Genomic DNA, 19,961 nt, shown 5'->3' on the forward strand with positions numbered 1-19,961 from the left:
ATAATGTGTTCGCTGAAGTTCTTTAGCTACGAGGACACCTTAAAGGTAAAAACACAGCCCTTTTCCCCGGTATATCCCCGAGGGGGCCGTGGTAACAATTGACTGGTGCATTATAAGAGAGGAAATCAAAATTAAGCATGCAAGATTGTTTTATCAATGGCGATGGCTTATCACCATATCATTGAACAAAATGTATAAAGTACTTATGTACTTACACTGAGAGTGGCTCCAAGACTTTTCTATGCACATAGGTAAACAATCATCTTATTTACAGATACTGTGCACATATTCATACATTTGGCTTCATTTAGAATGAAACTTCATAAATAAGTATGCGCATATTTGATATTTTTTATCTTCATTTTGCAAAATTGAAATCACATGATTTTTTTCAAACGAACTTGTATTGCTTGAAAATTTACGTGTCAAATTAAAAATGCTACCCACGGTAAGATGAAAATAAATCCGTTTGATGGTGGTAATCATTCAATGTCGGCTTTATTGATAAATTTCCTCAATAAAACACTATGAAATTCACATCATCAGCATCCGGAAATAGTGATAACATACATGTCTGAATCATTCGGCCGCTCTGAGTAAATTTTGAGGTCAATAAGTAGACTGGTACCCTGATTTACTTTTCCTAAAAAATAAAAAGTTATACAGGTACGCGGCATATGGTTTTTAGTTAACATTAATAGTATTTGAACAATAAATACCAAAAATCATGTTGTATTTAAAAAAGTGCTAAGTGCCATGTGATGATTAGTTAAAAAAACTTTGTATCGAAAAGAAAATATCACGGAAACATGCAAATTATGTCGAAAAAAACAACAAGGACCGACTTCGGAATACCAACATTCTATACAAAGGATAACAATACTTTTTTCAACCCATTTTCCTGGTTGTTTTCTACTTAGACCGCACGCTTTATTAGCTTTACGTATGAATTCACAAGACATTTCGAATGCGTGACGGGCACCGCGGTTAGCTGATACTGGTTTCATTTAGGATAAAAGAGAAAGAGGGTACCAGTCTAACAATACAGAGCATTGAACGGAAAAATTTCGATGCATACTTTTCCAATATGTTCATATTCTTATTGCATATAATCTGACCGTATGCAAGAACATTCATGTAGTAATGATATAATTTATTCCAAACAAGCTACTTAAAGAACTCTATTTCATATTTCATTTCAAAATAAACACACTTCCCAATGAATCATTTACGAACAAACTGAAACTAAAAAGATTTGCATATACAGTTATTAATTGACAGCAGACAGTAAACTCTGAATATAAAATCATATGACAAAGTATAACTTAAACTTTAAATGAAAATGAAAGAAGTATACATTGTAAATCATACTTATTATAATCCAAATAAAAGTACTGAACTTCTTTAGCACGGGGAAATGTAGTTACATGTACACAACAGTCTACACTATAGACTTCCATCATAGTGAGTTGGTAGAACCCAATTCGGAACTCCTCGGCCATTTTATCGAAAACAACCTCGGATGTATTTGGACAGTTTACATACTCAAAAAGTGGCACGTTTAAGTCCGCTGCAAGTAGATCGCGTAGTAATTTTATTAAGCGGTTAAACTTTATGACTTTACTCGTGGGAATCTTAATTTTGTTTACAATAATTCACTTCACTGGCAATCATTTTAAACTTAGATCAATAAATACAACTCTAAAACAATACATTTAATTAATGATATAATTCAAAAAAATACGAACTACTTCAACTGATGTACCGGCATACATCCGAGGTTGTTTTCGATAAAATGGCCGAGGACCTCCGAATGGGTAGAACCCGTTACAGCTTCATAAAGTCTATATTAAAAGTGTGGTACAAGTTTCAAAGTTTATTGGCGGATCGTTTTACAAACATGTCATGTTTATGTTTTCTTAATCTCTTGATTGCCCTTATTGTTTCTTTAATCCTCCATTAAATAAATCAGACATCCTTTTCAACAGGCAATAAATCGTTTAGAATGGGTAGTAACTAACTAACTTATCACAGTGATGTATACGGTTAGGTAATCTAGCCAGGCACTGTAACGATAAAGATCAATAATTTTGGTCTGTGAGACTAAGTAACTGTAAAAGTTACAATCGATGTCCTTTGGGTGTCCGAAAATTAGGTACCTAAAATAAAAAAAATTGAAAATAATAATAGATGTCCGAATATTTAGATTGTCCCAACTATATTTTCTTGTCAGATACAAATGTGTCAGATACTGACTTTCGGATTGATATGTCAGACTTAAGTGTGCAATTTTGGCAATAAAACCTGCATGTTACTTTTTCTTCAAACCTGAACCCCCAGGTCCTCTTGACAGCATTGAGGTTTCCTTGGCTGATGGCTTATATGGTAAATTTGCTGTCCCATTCTTCATGTAATTATGTTACAGGGAGGCTAGCATTCTACAGAGGGTGATTGAAAGCAAAAGGGTGCATAAAGAAAAGTAAAACCGTTCCTGGAAAGTCTTAAATAATAGCAGAGTGGTGTACTATAACTCCAACCAAATCCATCATTGTCAAAGTATTTAACCAGACAAATAAAGAATGTTTCCTTTGAAGCATGGAAGATGTTTAAAAACTACTGATAGACCTGAAAATTGATGACTTTTATTTTTGTTACTTTCTGAGTCAACAGTTACTGAAATCAATATATCAAAAAAAAAAATAAAAAAAAATATTCCGACCTACCTTCAATTTTTGTTAGATTTCTTCCGATTTTTTTCTCATACAATAAATGGATAATGCCTTCAATATATCAACCAGGTTTTTGAGTCACACATCTCGGAGGGACAGCTATCACTTTCAAACATTGGAATACCTGTTCACTATCAAATGAACAATATGAAATAAATAAACCGTAAAGGATAAAATCAGATGAGCATTCAGCACTGGCAGGCAATGCTCTTGTTATTCTAATATTGTCTGGATTTAACATGTGCATTCATTAATTATCAAAGTTTACCTTTATATTCATACCCTAAATAACATAAACTTATCCGTAATTGAAAATTTTAATAATGTTTAACAATTTACTTCTTGATGTGCTTAAAACATTGTGGAATTAATCCTTATCATGGTTTTTAGACTATCTGGGCATGCGCGCAGGTAGTCTTAAGACCACAAACTCCAAAGAACAATGTTTAGCAGAATGACATCGAAACCATACAAATGGATTGGTTGTGTTGCAGTCCGAGTATGAGTTTTTGCTTGTTCGGCTATTTCCGCGCTGTGATTATGTATCCCGGCGTTTTATTTTTAGCAGAATATAATTATTTTTAGATCGTTATATTTATCAGATTAATGAGGGTCAAGATAATGGAGGCTCTGGTAGAAAGATAACATACAGTATTGATATTCACTCTAGTTTAGCCCATGCTGTTTCAGAAATTATTACCGACCGCAAGTGTCCCATCGCCTGCAGGATTTGTTATTTAAACCTGATGTGACCCTGGAGCATGCTTTTTTGTAATGGTGATTTTTTATTAGACTTTTATGAGATAAGAAACAAATATAATTGTCTTGGTGTTAAAATAGTTGTATCTCAGGTTTCGCATTGCTAATGCTTCAAATACTATACTTTGTAATTTACCTGCTACAAATAACAAGATACTATTCATTCTATGATTTTAGGCGTTTATATTTCTAATGAAAAGTTTTCATTTTTGCATAAAAGCTTCGTTCCGGTGTATTCTTGGCATAGTTTTAGACATTAGGCTTTCAATTTATATAAGCACACATGCCCTGATACGACAGTGAGTCATGCATACGTTTGGTGAAGCAAAGTAGTAGTTCTGATTAAACCTGTTTAACATCCAAAGAGTACGAAGCATTCATAACAGCACTAGTACTGTAAATCTACAATGGTACTTACATTAAACATAAATAACATTAAATTTTTCAATAAACTTTAAAAAGCACAATCCTATTCTCATTCCTAAAAACAGACTAGTTCCGATATTCTAAACATAGTTTCTACATACATTAACTGACCACATGTTTGTCCTCACCGCAGGAAAACAACCATCTGATAAGCTCTGCATTTTAAAAGATATAATTGCTATAAAGTTGCTCGTTAAAATCATTTTCCTTAAAGAATTAAAACGTGTAAGTTCATAAAATTTGTCTAACATATGCTATCTAATCAAAGTACCGAAAACCCTTTAGACGCCATTGAAAAGAGCATTTACTGTAACTTCAAATACATGGGGATACGTCGACTGAATTGATATAAAGCTGTGCATTTTGAATGAAATTATTGCTGAAGTTGTTTGTAAAAAAATGATTTTCCCTAAACAAAACGTGTATGTTAATAAAAGGAAATGATATATATATATAATGTATTGTATTTTCCTATCATATGATATCTAATCAAAGCAACGAAAACCCTTTAGAAACGATTGAAATGGGGCATGCATTGTAACACTAAATACATGGGGATGGGGGATTACGGCGATTGAAGTGACATTTACAAAAACAAAATGACACAAGACGCCATAAAGATATAGATATCTTTGTTTCTTCGCCCAGTGTGGGCACAAGCGCTGTCGGCACATTTTTCACTTTTATTTATGTGCTCTTCACCCATTCCCATAGTTCAAATAAAATTTGCAACTCTCACATAGCCCACATATTTTGATACTATAGTATTTAATAGTGTTGCATGGCGTCTGCTACAAGCCAGATTCTAGAAATGTTAACACCACAGCATGGTTATGTTAACAGCAGTGAGTTCATAACTCCCATGTACACCAATAACTTAGCCACTGCTCAGGCAAATTCAAATTTTCAATTTTACAGTTGGATTTTCTTCTCTCAAACTCATGATTCTACAGTAGTGGTGTTTCAAAAACAAATTAAGGACTATTTTTGTGTAATCTAGTTTCTTCTATAAACTATTAAAGGTATTTCTTAATTTTGATGTAAAACATGCATAAAATTATACACTACCTGGAGGTTTAAAATTATAGTCCTATTGCCCCTAAAAGTAGCTCACATCAGGTAAAAACTAGGTCATTAGATCAATTCTTGGAGAAAAAGAGGTTTTATATCTGCTCCAATCTTTATGAAACTTAACCAGATCAATGAAATCTTGGATGCATTTGAAACTACATGTAGGTCACACGGGGTCAAAAACTTGGTCACTAGGTTAAATCTTAAAAAAAACACTTTTGAACACATATTTTGCAATATTTCTGATCAAGTCTTAATGGGACTAGTCAGAACACAACCTTGATAAATTCTTTATAAGTTTGAAACTGGGTAACATTTATAACAAAAACTAAGTCACTAGGTCAAATCCTAATTCTACACAATATACAATTTTCTATTAATTTCAAACATATTGCACGTTTTGGTTGGAATTATTCACGAACACTTGATTTCCATTCAATCTACTTTGCCTTATCAGGTAGGGGATATAAAGTCAACAAATTTATTTGTCAGCTTTGTCCATGGACCTCTGACACTGAACGGGCACTTGATGATTCATACCCATCTTGACCTAGAACAGACTTCCAGGTAATTAGACTTTCAAATGTAAGCTTCAATGATCTATGTTATGCCAGTTTGACTGATCTTACCTTGAAGTCAGCTTCAGTGGGCTTACTTTAAGTTGATGCAAACTTCATTGGGCTTACATGATGCCAGCTTGACTGGGCTTACTTTATATGAGGTTGAATGGGATTGATGCCAGCTTGACTGGGCTTACTTTATATGAGGTTGAATGGGATTGATGCCAGCTTGACTGGGCTTACTTTATATGAGGTTGAATGGGATTGATGCCAGCTTGACTGGGCTTACTTTGAGGTTGAATGGGATTGATGCCAGCTTGACTGGGCTTACTTTATATGAGGTTGAATGGGATTGATGCCAGCTTGACTGGGCTTACTTTATATGAGGTTGAATGGGATTGATGCCAGCTTGACTGGGCTTACTTTATATGAGGTTGAATGGGATTGATGCCAGCTTGACTGGGCTTACTTTATATGAGGTTGAATGGGATTGATGCCAGCTTGACTGGGCTTACTTTATATGAGGTTGAATGGGATTGGTGCCAGCTTGGCTGGGCTTACTTTATGAGGTTGAATGGGATTGATGCCAGCTTGACTGGGCTTACTTTATATGAGGTTGAATGGGATTGATGCCAGCTTGACTGGGCTTACTTTATATGAGGTTGAATGGGATTGATGCCAGCTTGACTGGGCTTACTTTATATGAGGTTGAATGGGATTGATGCCAGCTTGACTGGGCTCATTATATATGAGGATGAATGGGATTGATGCCAGCTTGACTGGGCTTACTTTATATGAGGTTGAATGGGATTGATGCTTATTTGAATAAAATGATTTCTTTATGCCAGCTTAACCTTTTATGCTATTTTTAATGCAAGCTTGACCTTAAACCAATGACACCAGCCTGACAAACAATCATTTTAGATTCAAGGATTTGATTACTTGAATCTTTATTAGAAAAAAATACTGTAGATTCAAGATGTAAACTCAAATTTAGCAGTAGTATATTATATTGGTGCAGCTTAAAACTGTTTCGAAAGGTGGTTATTATCCAAATGAGAAAATGAAATATTCAGTATTCAATTTCTTTATTTTCTACTTAATAATGTGGCACTCAATCCATAACAAAATGGTGTGAAAACAACATGGTATAATATTTAATCATAATATAGTAATCTTCTTCCTCTGTACAAGAATGTTAACACAGAATTGTAAATATACATACATGTAGACTAAAAAATGACTATGGTGACATTCTATACAGAAAAATCAATGTGAGAACAATCATCAATGAACAATTTTGTTTTAACTGAAAAGAAAACCAGTTAAAAACAACAACATACATTAATTACAAATTTTTAATTGAAGATATAATTCTATATACTTATAAATATATATAAATTGCGCTTATATGCTATATGCACTTGACAACAAATTCAAGACTAATTATTGTCAACAGCTTTCTATAAATTACGCAAAAACATCTAAATCTATCACATATTGAAGTAGAAATACAACACAAGATCTCTAATATCAGATTCAAACGTTTGTCTGTTTTTTTATCAGTTGGTTAATAATTCAACACCATTTTAACCTGATTATGGGCCTTGCTACACATTTGCATTGGCACTGATAATAGTGTTCACAGATTTTCAGCTATGGCAGAAGTTGTAGCTTTTGCCTTACACACAAATGCTGCTGACAGCAACGCTTAATATAATGACAATACCTTCACCATCAATCATTCTTCAATTCTATAACAATTATGAGTTTATCTAAAACATAAAGTGGTGAACAAGTGCCGGAGTAAATTATGGATGGGTGCATTACACTGACCTGGAGAAGATAAAACATTGGAAAGTGGTGGTTAGTGCTATTGGTGGTCATTGGTTGGATGAATACAGTTGGTGAATCTGGTAGAACTTTTTGAATTTATTTTTTATTACTAAACACTATTGTATGTGACACTCTAGGACTGGTGGCCAATCTAATGCTCTAGGACTGGTGGCCTATCTAATGCAGATAGATCTCATTCAGAATTGTACCCAAATGTCAGTAGTGCATGTGAATCACATGACCAGTAACAAGAATTCTACACTTAAATGCAAATGCTATCACATAAATGTTCAGGCATGTTAAAGATTGCAGCATATTCAATTGTTTCAATTCAATTCTATAAATCAAAGATAAAACCCAAGCAATTATCATTCTCATTTTACTCATCTATAATACATTTTGTAACCAGGGGCCCATTTCTATGAGGATTAGTATTGGATATCGGACAAATTCCATAATGGATAATTTAAATATCATATAATAACTGGCATAAGATATTGAATTACAAAAGAGAAAATTAAAATAATGAGCCATTTCTTTATGCATTCATAGCACTTATTTGAATATATGATGTCAAGACTGAAGAAGTGACATTTTACAAGTTTTTTTAAGTATAACAATAAAGTTTGATGAAAATTGATTATCACCGATGGTGGGTGAGTTTGTGTCATCGCCGGTTATTCAACTATAATCGTTCATCGCACCATCACTAGTGGATAAATCACAAATGATGGCAAGCTTGTTAAATTTTAATTTTAGCCTTAAATATAATTAACAGAAATATTGAGCAAATTCAACAAAATTATGACACTACTACCATAGTTTCCATTTACACCTAAGACTGACTAAAATCTTGATTGGGCCCCTGAAAAGAAGATGTATGTTGTAATGATCTCAATGTTTCATATTTACCGGGCAACCCTCTTTTGAAAACAATTTATGTAGCTCAGTAACCTCTGTTTTTTTATGGAACAGAACAAATACATTATAATGACTTGTACCAGGTACACTGTCCTTATACCCACTACTTAATGCAAAACTAAATACAGTACAATCAGAATCATGAAAAAAGGTACAGAAAAGAACACAGATTACTGGCTATCCCTCAGAAACACTTAACTATAATAGGCGAACAACAAATTGGTGTAGATACTGTAATAAATACTTCCCCATTATTTGCCTATAGATTGCACATCATTTTAATACCAGAAATATTAAGATTAGTAAGAATGTACCAATCGAGTGTAATCCCTGACATCACAGCGACATCAACTAATTCATATACAGGGATGTGATTCACCCGGCAGCTGAACGACTGAAACAATTTTGACGATGGGTTTTGGGAGCGCTTTAGGCCCCTTGTGGGGCTCGAAGAGGTAGAAGCACCCTGCAGCAGAAGCAAAACTGGCTTTTTAGAAGCCCTTTTGAGGGCTCTCAAGTAAATTTATAAATCAGATAATTTATTGCATGAGAAGAATACCATACTCATGAAAACAATACATTCAAAGATAATTTTCTTACACACAAACAATATAACACAATAACAAAACAATAATAAAGCTTAACAAAGTTGAGCTATGACTTAATCAGTTTAACATGTTATATACATTTTATAATTATGTCATTCAGTGAAACACCTCTGGTATAATAACAAAATAATATCAATAAAGATTAAATTATTCTAAACACTATAAGGTTTATATATACTGTTCAAGTTTCAATACAATCAAGTGAAATTTAAACAAATCAACATTTTTAAATACATTTAAACTATTCCCACAACAACGTTAATCAGAAATTAGCGCTATTTCAAAATTATTTTTTTTGGTCCCGATTTTATTTCTTCTTTGTTTAACTAAATTTTTAATCAATAATCCGCAAATAATCACTATTTCGAAGTAAAACTTAAGGTCCCGATTTAGTATTCACACCTATTTATCAATCCTTATTTCCAATTTGATCATCTCAATATTTTTTCACACCATACTGCGATAGCACTTGGGTATCAGTTGAGGTGATAATGATGCACAATTAGCGCTCGTTAAAGAATGACATTGAGAACATGTCCATCACCGGAATGAAACAATATTATGAGCAGCAGACAGATAGCACTGAATTTTACAACTTCATTAACATAATTCAAGGATAGGTGACTAAGAAACACATCATCGGAATCAACAAAGTGCAGGGAGACATCACATCAATCTTTAAAAAATAAACCGAACAATACTGATTAACTACGTGTAGTTTCAGTGCTATTTAAGCATACTTTGTTTTAACTGTGCTATGTTCCAAATGCATACATGTGCTGTCATTTTGTTTTAAATGTTGTTTTAATCAAGAAATTAATTATAATAGTTCAGTGTCATTTATTAAACAATAATTCAACAAACATGTACACTGAACAATCACTCAAAACCAAATATAACATGTTGGTAACATGTAACTGTCATTGCAATATTCACGACTTAATATTTTACGACATCTATATTTTGCGAACACAGTAAATTTCTAAAAATTGTTAATCCCAAATATCGCTATTTTGAAATTTTTATCTGGGTCCTGACAATTTCGGATTAACAGTGTTTAAATGTAACAACATGTATTTATCATAACTGCTGATAATTATCACACAACATCTATTCACACCATATCTCTGCTAACATTTTTGGAATGTGTGATAATAATAAACTGTGTATGTTTTTATTTCATGTGTTTTTTTAGGCAAACTGAAGCTGATCTTTTTTGCAAGGTCTGAGAGTTTCACAGAATTATGTTTTTGCTTGCACAGATAAAAATGGACTAAATATTAGTGTCATTAGAAGAAGTATTGCAAAAAGTATGAAAAGGGAAAATTACTGAAATTAAACCACAAGATATATTGGATTGTTTCAACAAAACCTAGATTCAGGTCAGCTTATTGAATGTGTTTTAACCCTGGTGGATGTTTTTATTTCATTAATAGTTTAACAAAAAACTCAGACTACAATAATGTTCTATCATTACTCGAAATGTACAATATTGATTTAATATTAACATACTATAAGATTATATTAGGTTTTTACACAAATGACTCCAATGTTAACTTATTTCACTCCTACATCACAACAAAATTATCACAGTAAGCATGAACTAACATGCAATCTATATGATACTGTCTACAAAAACAATCAATTTGCATAATAATAGGAGTTAAGAACACATGAATTTTATCTTTACTATAAAAAGAGGAGCACTTCCTATAAAACATGATTTCTCCCTTCGACAAAGTAGAGTACTGTGTAGGTGCGAATTATTACACCTTAACTTGCACCTAAAACCAGATACACCATTTGGCATAGTAGTGCTGCTACTAGTGACAGATAAGCTTCTATAACCCACTAACCCACTCTCATTTAGGGCATAAAGTTCTGCTCTGTTACTTCCTTGGTAGAGCTCTTCCCACCCCTGAGGTACAGTTAAAATATTGGATGACTAGGAACATTGTTGTCAAAAGATGTCTGGACATTGAGACCATTCTCTGTCCCAGTATTTTCCGTTGTAAATCCAGTCTTCTTTCTCAGTGACCTGGTTTTTCCCAAACTGAAACCATCTGAAAAATATCATTGTTCCAACTAATCATGTTGTTCTGACTAAGCTATAACACATTTGTAATTAGGGAATCAAATGTGAATGAAAAACAAGCTTGTTTAGTCTAATCTCTGAACAAGTAACAGTCAATGAAATCATTGACAAATGACTTTTGCCAATTGCTTAACAATCATCGACTAGAATGAGGACTACTATCAAGTATTTTCAGGTTTAATTTATGTCCAAAGATATGGAAGATAAATGTTTGTATTAGTGTAAGATTGCAATATATTTCACGAAGTGAGGATTAAAAGTGTCAAATTGCTTTTTTCGAAAAAGTGCTTGTCTCTCTCATTGTGTGGTTGTAAATGAGAAATAATCAAAGATGGACATGAAATCTGTACTTTTGGACACCAACAGTGACCTTGAAGTTTGGCCTATTCACCTGTATTCAATAGTGAGCATCTACTGCACAAGCACAGTGATCTAAAAATTACTAGGGGTCATCTACTGATCATGACCAACTTGCATAACAAGTATAGTATAAAGTTCCTGGGTCCAAGTGTTCTTGAGGGGAAACTGTTTTTTTCACCTCAAGGTCACTGCCACCTTTGACCTACTGATCTCAAAATCAATAGGGGTCATCTACTGGTCATGACCAACATATATACCAAATATGAAGTTCCTAGGTGCAAGCATTCTATAGTTATTGAGCAGAAATGAAGTGTGACAACCGACTGACGGACAGGACATGAATACAGTCTGTGTTACTTACTACCAAACCAGAAACCTGAATACACCATAAATAAAAAATGAAAGCTTAAACATAACATTAGAATACATACAAAGGGCTCCATTCCACATTGCGCTTTTTACGATCCTTGCGAGCAGACCTCTGTTTTTCCTCAACCCTGTGTTTTTCTTCACCGGCCACCTCTGTAACACACATTTGGAATATATTACCTCAGTTAAGAAACCTAGACTGTTCATTCTTTTACTTTAATTATTACTTGTTATTGAATAATTATCCTTTTTTCCCATCATATGGTAAGCCCAGTCACACCTAGCCAAATTGCCACTACGATTGCATGGCATTGTTAAATTCTCAGAGCGACGCGAGATAGCAAAAAAAAGGAAGATATTTTTCATGAAGATGGTATGAAGATGGTATCTCCTTGTAAGCGCCATACACATGTTGTATATGCGTGATAAAGATGCAGTGGAATCTGCAAAAAAGTTGTGTGATCACCGGGGTAATCATAATCCCAAGTAATCGATAATCATTGCGACCTAACAGCGATCCCTCTGGTGTTTGTTTTGAGCATGCTCAAATTTAAGTATGCGCTGTCGTTCCCCATTCTATGTGATCCCATCGCTTTCACCATGCTTGCGATTTGACTGTGCACAGATCGGTGTTCTTTATTTTTCTTTAACGCTGTGGGAACGCGGCCCTAGTGTGATAGGGGTTGTATATTCTAACCAGCCTAGTTGCAAATGTGGTAAATACAGTATTTGGTTACCGTAACCAGCCTAGAGTGAAATGGGATCCTACGATATTCGACTGACTGATTTAAATTTCCATTTGACAAACCACTTTTAGCTTCATTTAGCGCTTGCATTACATTACCATGCGCCTCTTATCACTAAATCGCTCGTGCCCTGATGTCACACAATGTTTCCGTTTTATCTTCAGCCGACACATACGACACATTTAAATATATGTGTAAATAGGTTAAATCCTCGCATTTGTTTGGATTATGAATGATGGGACTCGCATTGGGTGTAATAAATAAGTTATAACCATTGATAATTGTGGATAAATTAAATTAACGATTAATGAAATGAATATTGAAATCTGCCATGGCGTGTCTATACGCAAAGACTGATCATAAGATAAAAAGTAGGTTTTATTTTGGACTTGTAAAAAATAAAAAGGCTTACAATATCTAAAAGATTTGCATTTAAATATATAGTCAGCAAAATGTGTCTCCTGTGATCTACTACATGTTTGGACCAATTACAATTGTCTGCCAATTAGAATACAGTTGAACACAGCTATTCCAAACACCGTTTATCCGAAATTATCCCTATTTCAGAAATATTTTTCGGTCCCGTTTTAAATCCTTCTTTGTTTAACTAAATTGTAAATTTTTAATCCAATGGTCCGAAATAATCGCTATTCCGAAGTAAAAATTACAGTCCCGATTTGGTATTTCACACCTATTTATCAATTCTTATTTTGAACTCGATCATGTCATAAGTTTTGCACACCATGCTTCGAATGCACTCAGGCCTCGGCTTGAGGTGACAATGGAGCACAATGAGCGCTTGTTAAAGAATGACATTGAGCATGCGTATGTTACAAGCATCAATGTCAGAAAATGACCGATTTATTTGGGTGAAGGCCTAGTTTAAGCCTTCTATAAGTGAACCCCCCCTCCCGCCCCTCCCAAGTCCTTGTATTTGAAAATGTCTATCTCATCAGATTCGATTGCTGCATTGCTCACTCGACTCGCTACCAAACAATCTGTGCTATGTTCGGAATGCATACATCTGCTGTCATTTTGTTTTAAATGTTTTATGTTGTTTTAATAAAGAAGTATAATAACAAATTATTTGTCATTTATTAAACAATAAATCAACAAATATTTTTGTATACGAAAGATCACTCAAACCGAATGTATGGTATTGGTAAAGACTAACCGACATTGCAATCTTCACAACTTAGTATTTTGTGTCATCTTTAATTCGCCAATGCTGTAATTTTATGAAAATTGTTTATCCGAAATATCACTATTCCGAAATAATTTTTCGGGTCCCCACGATTTCGGATTTACGGTGTTCAACTTTATATCAAAGCAGCTGGTTGCGTTAATTTTATGGTTTTCTTTTCGATTTTAATGGGTGTTGGGAGATTTGTGAATGACAAACCAGGGATGTGTATTACAATTTTTACTGACTAAGCTGTTTAGGACTGAAAATATAAACAACAGAGCCATGATAGCCCTAGATAGCTCACCTGTAAAACGGTCTTGGGCAGGGATAAATTTGACACAAGGGTCAGGATTTGAAGAAAACTTCATAGAAGTCTACTATAAGCAGACCTGTAGACCATAATCAGGGGTGTCAACAGAGCATAATTTTCAATCCTGAAAATGAGCCGGGGGGCCATGAGCCGCAGGTCCCCGGAAGGGTTAAGGGGCAGGGGGTCTAGGGGCGCAAGCCCCCCAGGTGAAATTGATTTTAGGCATTTAGAATGCCATTTTCTGCCGTTTTGGGGAGACTTTCTGCACTAATTTCAACAAAAATATGGCTCTAACAACATCGCATTATCCAACTAGAATGGAATGGGACATTTACAAAGTGATCTATCAGTAAAAAAAGTTTTTTAACGGTTGTTTTTTTTGCCTTTAAAATGTTATAGGTATTTAATTAAAACAATACAAAATAGCTCTTGACATTATTCCATAAACAAAACTGACCAGCTTGTATTTAATTATATAAACAACAAGACCGCAGTAATGACCCCAGGGACAGAATTTGAACAAACATTTATAAGTAATTGTGACTTTACATGTAAACTTGGCTAAAAATAGACTTCGCTCATGTAGACTTGGCTAAAAATAGACTAAGCTAGAAAAAACACATTTTCTTTATACTTCAAGACCCATAATCTAAGCATGCATGGGCAGATCTGGCTGGTTTTCAATTGCAATCGAGCTTTAATTGATATCTAAATACTGTACAAGTTTCATCAAAATGCAATTAAAACTGAAGACTGTATCGTGTTCACAAGCTATTGTTTACAGACGCACGTTCATCAAAATGCAATTAAAACTGAAGAATGTATCGTGTTCACAAGCTATTGTTTACAGACGCACGTATGAAATATTTTTTCATACTTTCAAGGCCCATAATCTAGGCATGCATGGGCGGATCTGGCTGGTTTTTGAAAGGAACCGAGCTCTAATGGATATCTAGATACTGTACAAGTTTTATGGAGATACAATCAAAACTGAAGACTGTATTGTGTTCACAAGCAATTGTTTACAGATGCACTGATTTTTTATACTTTCAAGGCCCATAATCTAGGCATGCATGAGCGGATCTGGCTGGTTTTCGAAAGGAACCAAGCTCTAATGGATATCTAGATACTGTACAAGCATGGGTGAAAGTTGCAAAATTTCAAAATACTGAAAAATTAAGCTGGGGGCCCGGGTGCCGCAGGGCCCCTGGTGGGTCCAGGGCAAAGCCCTGGCTAGGGGTCCAGGGGCCAGAGGCCCCCGGAAGCTCCAGGAATTAAGCATTTCAAAACACATTTCCAAGCCTTTCCTGACTTAATCAATCAAATCTATTTTGTATATTTATGATATTTCTGGCAGCTTTTGTCACCTCCATTTGTTTTACCAAGGATGTTCAAACTCTTTAGTAGTATACCCTGGGGATAGAAACTTCATTTTTAAATTTTGACAGCAGTATTTCGATTTATTTCTATATTTATTTTTGCCTCCAATTTGCAGTATGTCTTAAAAGTCGTAAAGGATACTGACCGTAAATATTTGGCGAAAACCGGATTTTTCCGCCATCCAAGTTTTTGTTGGCGCGGAAACTGCCGAGGTTTTCGGAGAACATCGGAATGACAATGCTTTTTTACGGAAAGAAACGACTATTTTGGAAACGTTCTGCTGATATCGACGACACTTCAGGCAACGCTATTTATAGAATGAAATTGGGAAACCAGTAAATTTAACTTTGTTTTGTCTACGATTTTGAGTAGACCGCGATGTTGATGATGGGGTATGGGGTACACCCCCCCTCCCCCCCGAAAAACTCACCGGATTTACATGATTTGGAAAAATGACCCCTGAAAAGACTGGAAATACGGAATTCCGTATGAATACGGAAAACTTTCACCCATGTACAAGTTTCATCGAGATACAATCAAAACTGAAGACTGTATTGTGTTCACAAGCAATTGTTTACAGATGCACTGTTTTTTTATACTTTCAAGGCCCATAATCTAGGCATGCATAAGGGGATCTGGCTGGCTTTCGAAAGGAACCGAGCTCTAATGGATATCTAAATACTGTACCAGTTTCATCGAGATACAATCAAAACTGAAGACTATATTGTGTTCACAAGCAATTGTTTACAGACGCACGGACGCACATACTACGTACACATTACCATCACACAAGCTCTTCTGGCCTTTGGCCAGTAGAGCTAAAAATGACATCCGAAATTATATCTGTCAGAAACCGTCAAGAAAAACGATCAAAATCAAATGCAGTCGTAACTGAAAATGAAACTAATCAGTATAGCTGAGTGACACTTGGAAGTCATGGTGTTAAATGTTGATCATTTTGTTACAGAGGAAAATAAAAAACTTTTTTTTGCTGAGTTTATGTCTTTGGTCTCTTTTATATATAATTCCGCTTGATCGTAATGGCGAAAGCTAAGTAATCGAATCGTGTATGTTCGCAGTCCAATTGAAGCCTTCGATCCGTAAATGGATTCGGGGATTTCCGATAAACTCCGCTTTACTTCGTTATCCAATATAACCAAAATATTCGATCTCGGACTAATCCGTGGAACACCTTGGACATTATCGCACACATCATTACATTCGTACTCAGTCTTATTCGTTCCTTTGCCGATCTGCCCCCTAACCCTCCCCTTAAAAAGCTCCTCGGATTTATATCAAATTTGAAAATCGACATCTGGGGCTCTGAATCCGGATTTGTGGATTAATCCAGAACTTTGACACCCCTGATAATCAACCCTGACATAGACATCATTAAAACAACTTTTCTAACAAATTTCCAGAATATTTGGGCTGAAAATGTTACCTCTAAAGAGTTAACAAGGTTTTACTATATTTGGGCTCTTGTGACCTAGATTTTGACCACAGATGTCTCATATTCCAACTTGAGCTAAAAATCAACGAAACAACATTTCTGACAAATTTCCAGGATATTTGGGCTGAAAATGTTACCTCTAGAGTGTTAACAAGGTTTTTCCATATTCGGGCTCTGTGACCAAGGTTTTTCCATATTTGGGCTTTGTGACCTAGTTTTTGACCCAGATGACCAATATTCGAATTTGAGCTAGAAATCGACGAAAAAACATTTCTGACAAATTTCCAGGATATTTGAGCTCAAAATGTTACCTCTAAAGTGTTAACAAGATTTTATCATATTTAGGCTCTGTGACCTAGTTTTTGACCCTAGATGACCCATATTCGAACTTGAGCTAGAAATCAATGAAACAACCTTTCTGACAAAATTCCAGGATATTTGGGCTGAAAAAGTTACCTCTAGAGTGTTAACAAGGTTTTTCCATATTTGGGCTCTGTGACCTAGTTTTTGACCCCAGATGACCCATATTCAAACTCGTCCTAGTAATTACCAGGACAAACATCCTGACCAAGTTTCGTGATAATTGAGGCAAAAATGTGACCACTAGGGCGTTAACAAATTAAGAGTGGATGGAAGACTGACGACGGACATTCATCGATCCTAATAGCTCACCCTCAGGCTACGGCTAAGGTGAGGTAAAAAATGAACAAATTTCAGATACATTTTCTGAACCATTTTGTGTTACTACAGTGTCCGGCTTGGTCAAAATTTGTCCAGACCGGCAAATTGTTGGTTTTTAGAAGCCCTGATTATTACAAATAGTCATACTTAATTGATTACTCGCAAATAATTACATTTGAAATGAAAGAGTCGTTATCCAATAAAGTAAAATAATCCCAGTTTAATTTTTCAATAAATTAAAAACAGGGTTTTTGTTTGTTTGAAAGAAGCAGGGTTAATTGCTGTAAGTAGGCCAGAGCTAGGCAACATTCCTTGTCAAGGTCTAAGAGGCGGTAAAAAAGTACAGCGCGAGCAGTCATTCCATCATAAAACAGAAAACTTTCACCCATGCATTAGTGCAAATTGCAACTTGGGGGCCTTAGTTGAAAGTTTGTATAATCTCACAACAACTGCCATTACATTGTGTCTTGTTGGCAACATCATCTGTATATCCCACTTTCAGTGAAATCTTAAACATTGTTTTTTCCCCCCAACTAGTACTTGAGTAGTGAATAAGTATTCCAGTACACGTACGTTCTATCGAGTACTCGTTTACAACCCTAGTAAAAAGATTTAAGTTTGCACCTATATTTCCCTGCTCTAGGATGCGTACATCTGGCCTTAGTCGGGAGTCTGTCGGGGGGAGCGTGTCCTGCATGCCGTCCACTAGCTCGTTCAGCGCCATAGAGAAATAGGTAAAACTGAAGTACTGCAAATATACAATGTAACATTTGTTGAGGCAACTGGTGGATTCTGTGATTCGCGGAAATTAATGGGTATGCCATCATTACAGGATAATTACCATAGTGAAGCATGTGACACTGAACAACTGCAAATAAAGCAGTCCTGTGTTAGTTTAATGAGAGAAGGTTATCATTTCTGCCTGTCAAACAACCTTCTATGCCTACAGGGCAATGAGTCAATGACTCTTGTGGTCTGATTTTCAAGAGTCGAAATCAATTTTTCAACAGTCACTGTCTGTTGTTGTTTTTTAATTTCGTTGTCTTTCTTCATAAATAATAGGTCTCATCTGTCATAAGATGGCGTGGCAAGAAACATAATAATTTATACTTCATTAAATAGTTTCCAAAACTTAAAAAAATAATAACAACTAGAGATTGCTTTTTTGAAAAAGCGCATGTCTCCCCCATTGTGTGGTCGTAGGTGAGAAATAATCAATGATGGATCCCAAAATCAATAGGGGCCATCAACTAGTCATGACTAACTGGCATACCAAGTATGAAGTTCCTGGGTGTAAACGTTCTTGAGTTATTGAGCAGAAACCGGTTCTTCACCTCAAGGTCAGTGACCTTGACCTTTGACCAACTGATTGCAAAATCAACTAGACATCATGACCAACCTCACTTCAAAGTTTGGTGAACCTAGATCAAAGCATTCTCCTGATATTGCACGGAAATATTTTTTTACATTAGAGGTCACAGCGACGTTGACCTTTGACCTTGTGACCCCCCAAAATATAGGAGTTTTCTAAACCTCATGATCAACCTCCCTACCAAGTTTGGTGAACCTAGGTCAAACCATTCTCAAGATATTGAGCGGAAATGTTTTTTACATTGGGGGTCGCCGCGACCTTGACCTTTGACCTAGTGACCCCAAAAACAATAGGGATCTTCTACACCTCATGACCAACCTCCCTACCAAGTTTGGTGAACCTAGGTCAAACCGTTCTCAAGATTTTGAGCAGAAATGTTTTTTATATTGGGGGTCGCCGCGACCTTGACCTTTGACCTAGTGACCCCAAAAACAATAAGGATCCTCTACACCTCACGACCAACCTCCCTACCAAGTTTGGTGAACCTAGGTCAAACCATTCTCAAGATATTGAGCGGAAATGTTTTTTACATTGGGGGTCGCCGCGACCTTGACCTTTGACCTAGTGACCCCAAAAACAATAGGGATCCTCTACACCTCACGACCAACCTCCCTACCAAGTTTGGTGAACCTAGGTCAAACCATTCTCAAGATATTGAGCGGAAATGTTTTTTACATTGGGGGTCGCCGCGACCTTGACCTTTGACCTAGTGACCCCAAAAACAATAGGGATCCTCTACACCTCACGACCAACCTCCCTACCAAGTTTGGTGAACCTAGGTCAAACCATTCTCAAGATATTGAGCGGAAATGTTTTTTACATTGGGGGTCGCCGCGACCTTGACCTTTGACCTAGTGACCCCAAAAACAATAGGGATCTTCTACACCTCATGACCAACCTCCCTACCAAGTTTGGTGAACCTAGGTCAAACCATTGTCAAGATATTGAGCGGAAATGTTTTTTACATTGGGGGTCGCCGCGACCTTGACCTTTGACCTAGTGACCCCAAAAACAATAGGGATCTTCTACACCTCATGACCAACCTCCCTACCAAGTTTGGTGATCCTAGGTCATGCGGTTTTCCAGTTATCGATCGGAA

General features: G+C 35.6%; 1 protein-coding gene across 6 annotated transcripts in view; it reads right to left on the bottom strand.

Annotated features, from left to right (window-relative positions):
- Nucleotides 1–6,616: 6,616 nt before the first annotated feature.
- The window catches only part of LOC128206426 (oxysterol-binding protein-related protein 1-like), a 131,565-nt gene continuing 118,220 nt past the window's right edge, over nucleotides 6,617–19,961 (bottom strand). For all 6 annotated transcript variants that reach the window (XM_052908851.1, XM_052908846.1, XM_052908848.1 and 3 more), the window contains exons 25-27: nucleotides 18,115–18,238; nucleotides 11,797–11,887; nucleotides 6,617–10,973 (exon numbers count right to left, since the gene is read on the bottom strand). In XM_052908851.1, coding sequence (XP_052764811.1) covers nucleotides 10,871–10,973; nucleotides 11,797–11,887; nucleotides 18,115–18,238 — 318 coding nt within the window. In that variant the 3' untranslated portion in view covers nucleotides 6,617–10,870. The remainder of the gene's footprint in view (nucleotides 10,974–11,796; nucleotides 11,888–18,114; nucleotides 18,239–19,961) is intronic.

This window comes from Mya arenaria, chromosome 10 (genome assembly GCF_026914265.1).
Source record: "Mya arenaria isolate MELC-2E11 chromosome 10, ASM2691426v1".
NCBI classification, from domain to species: domain Eukaryota; kingdom Metazoa; phylum Mollusca; class Bivalvia; order Myida; family Myidae; genus Mya; species Mya arenaria.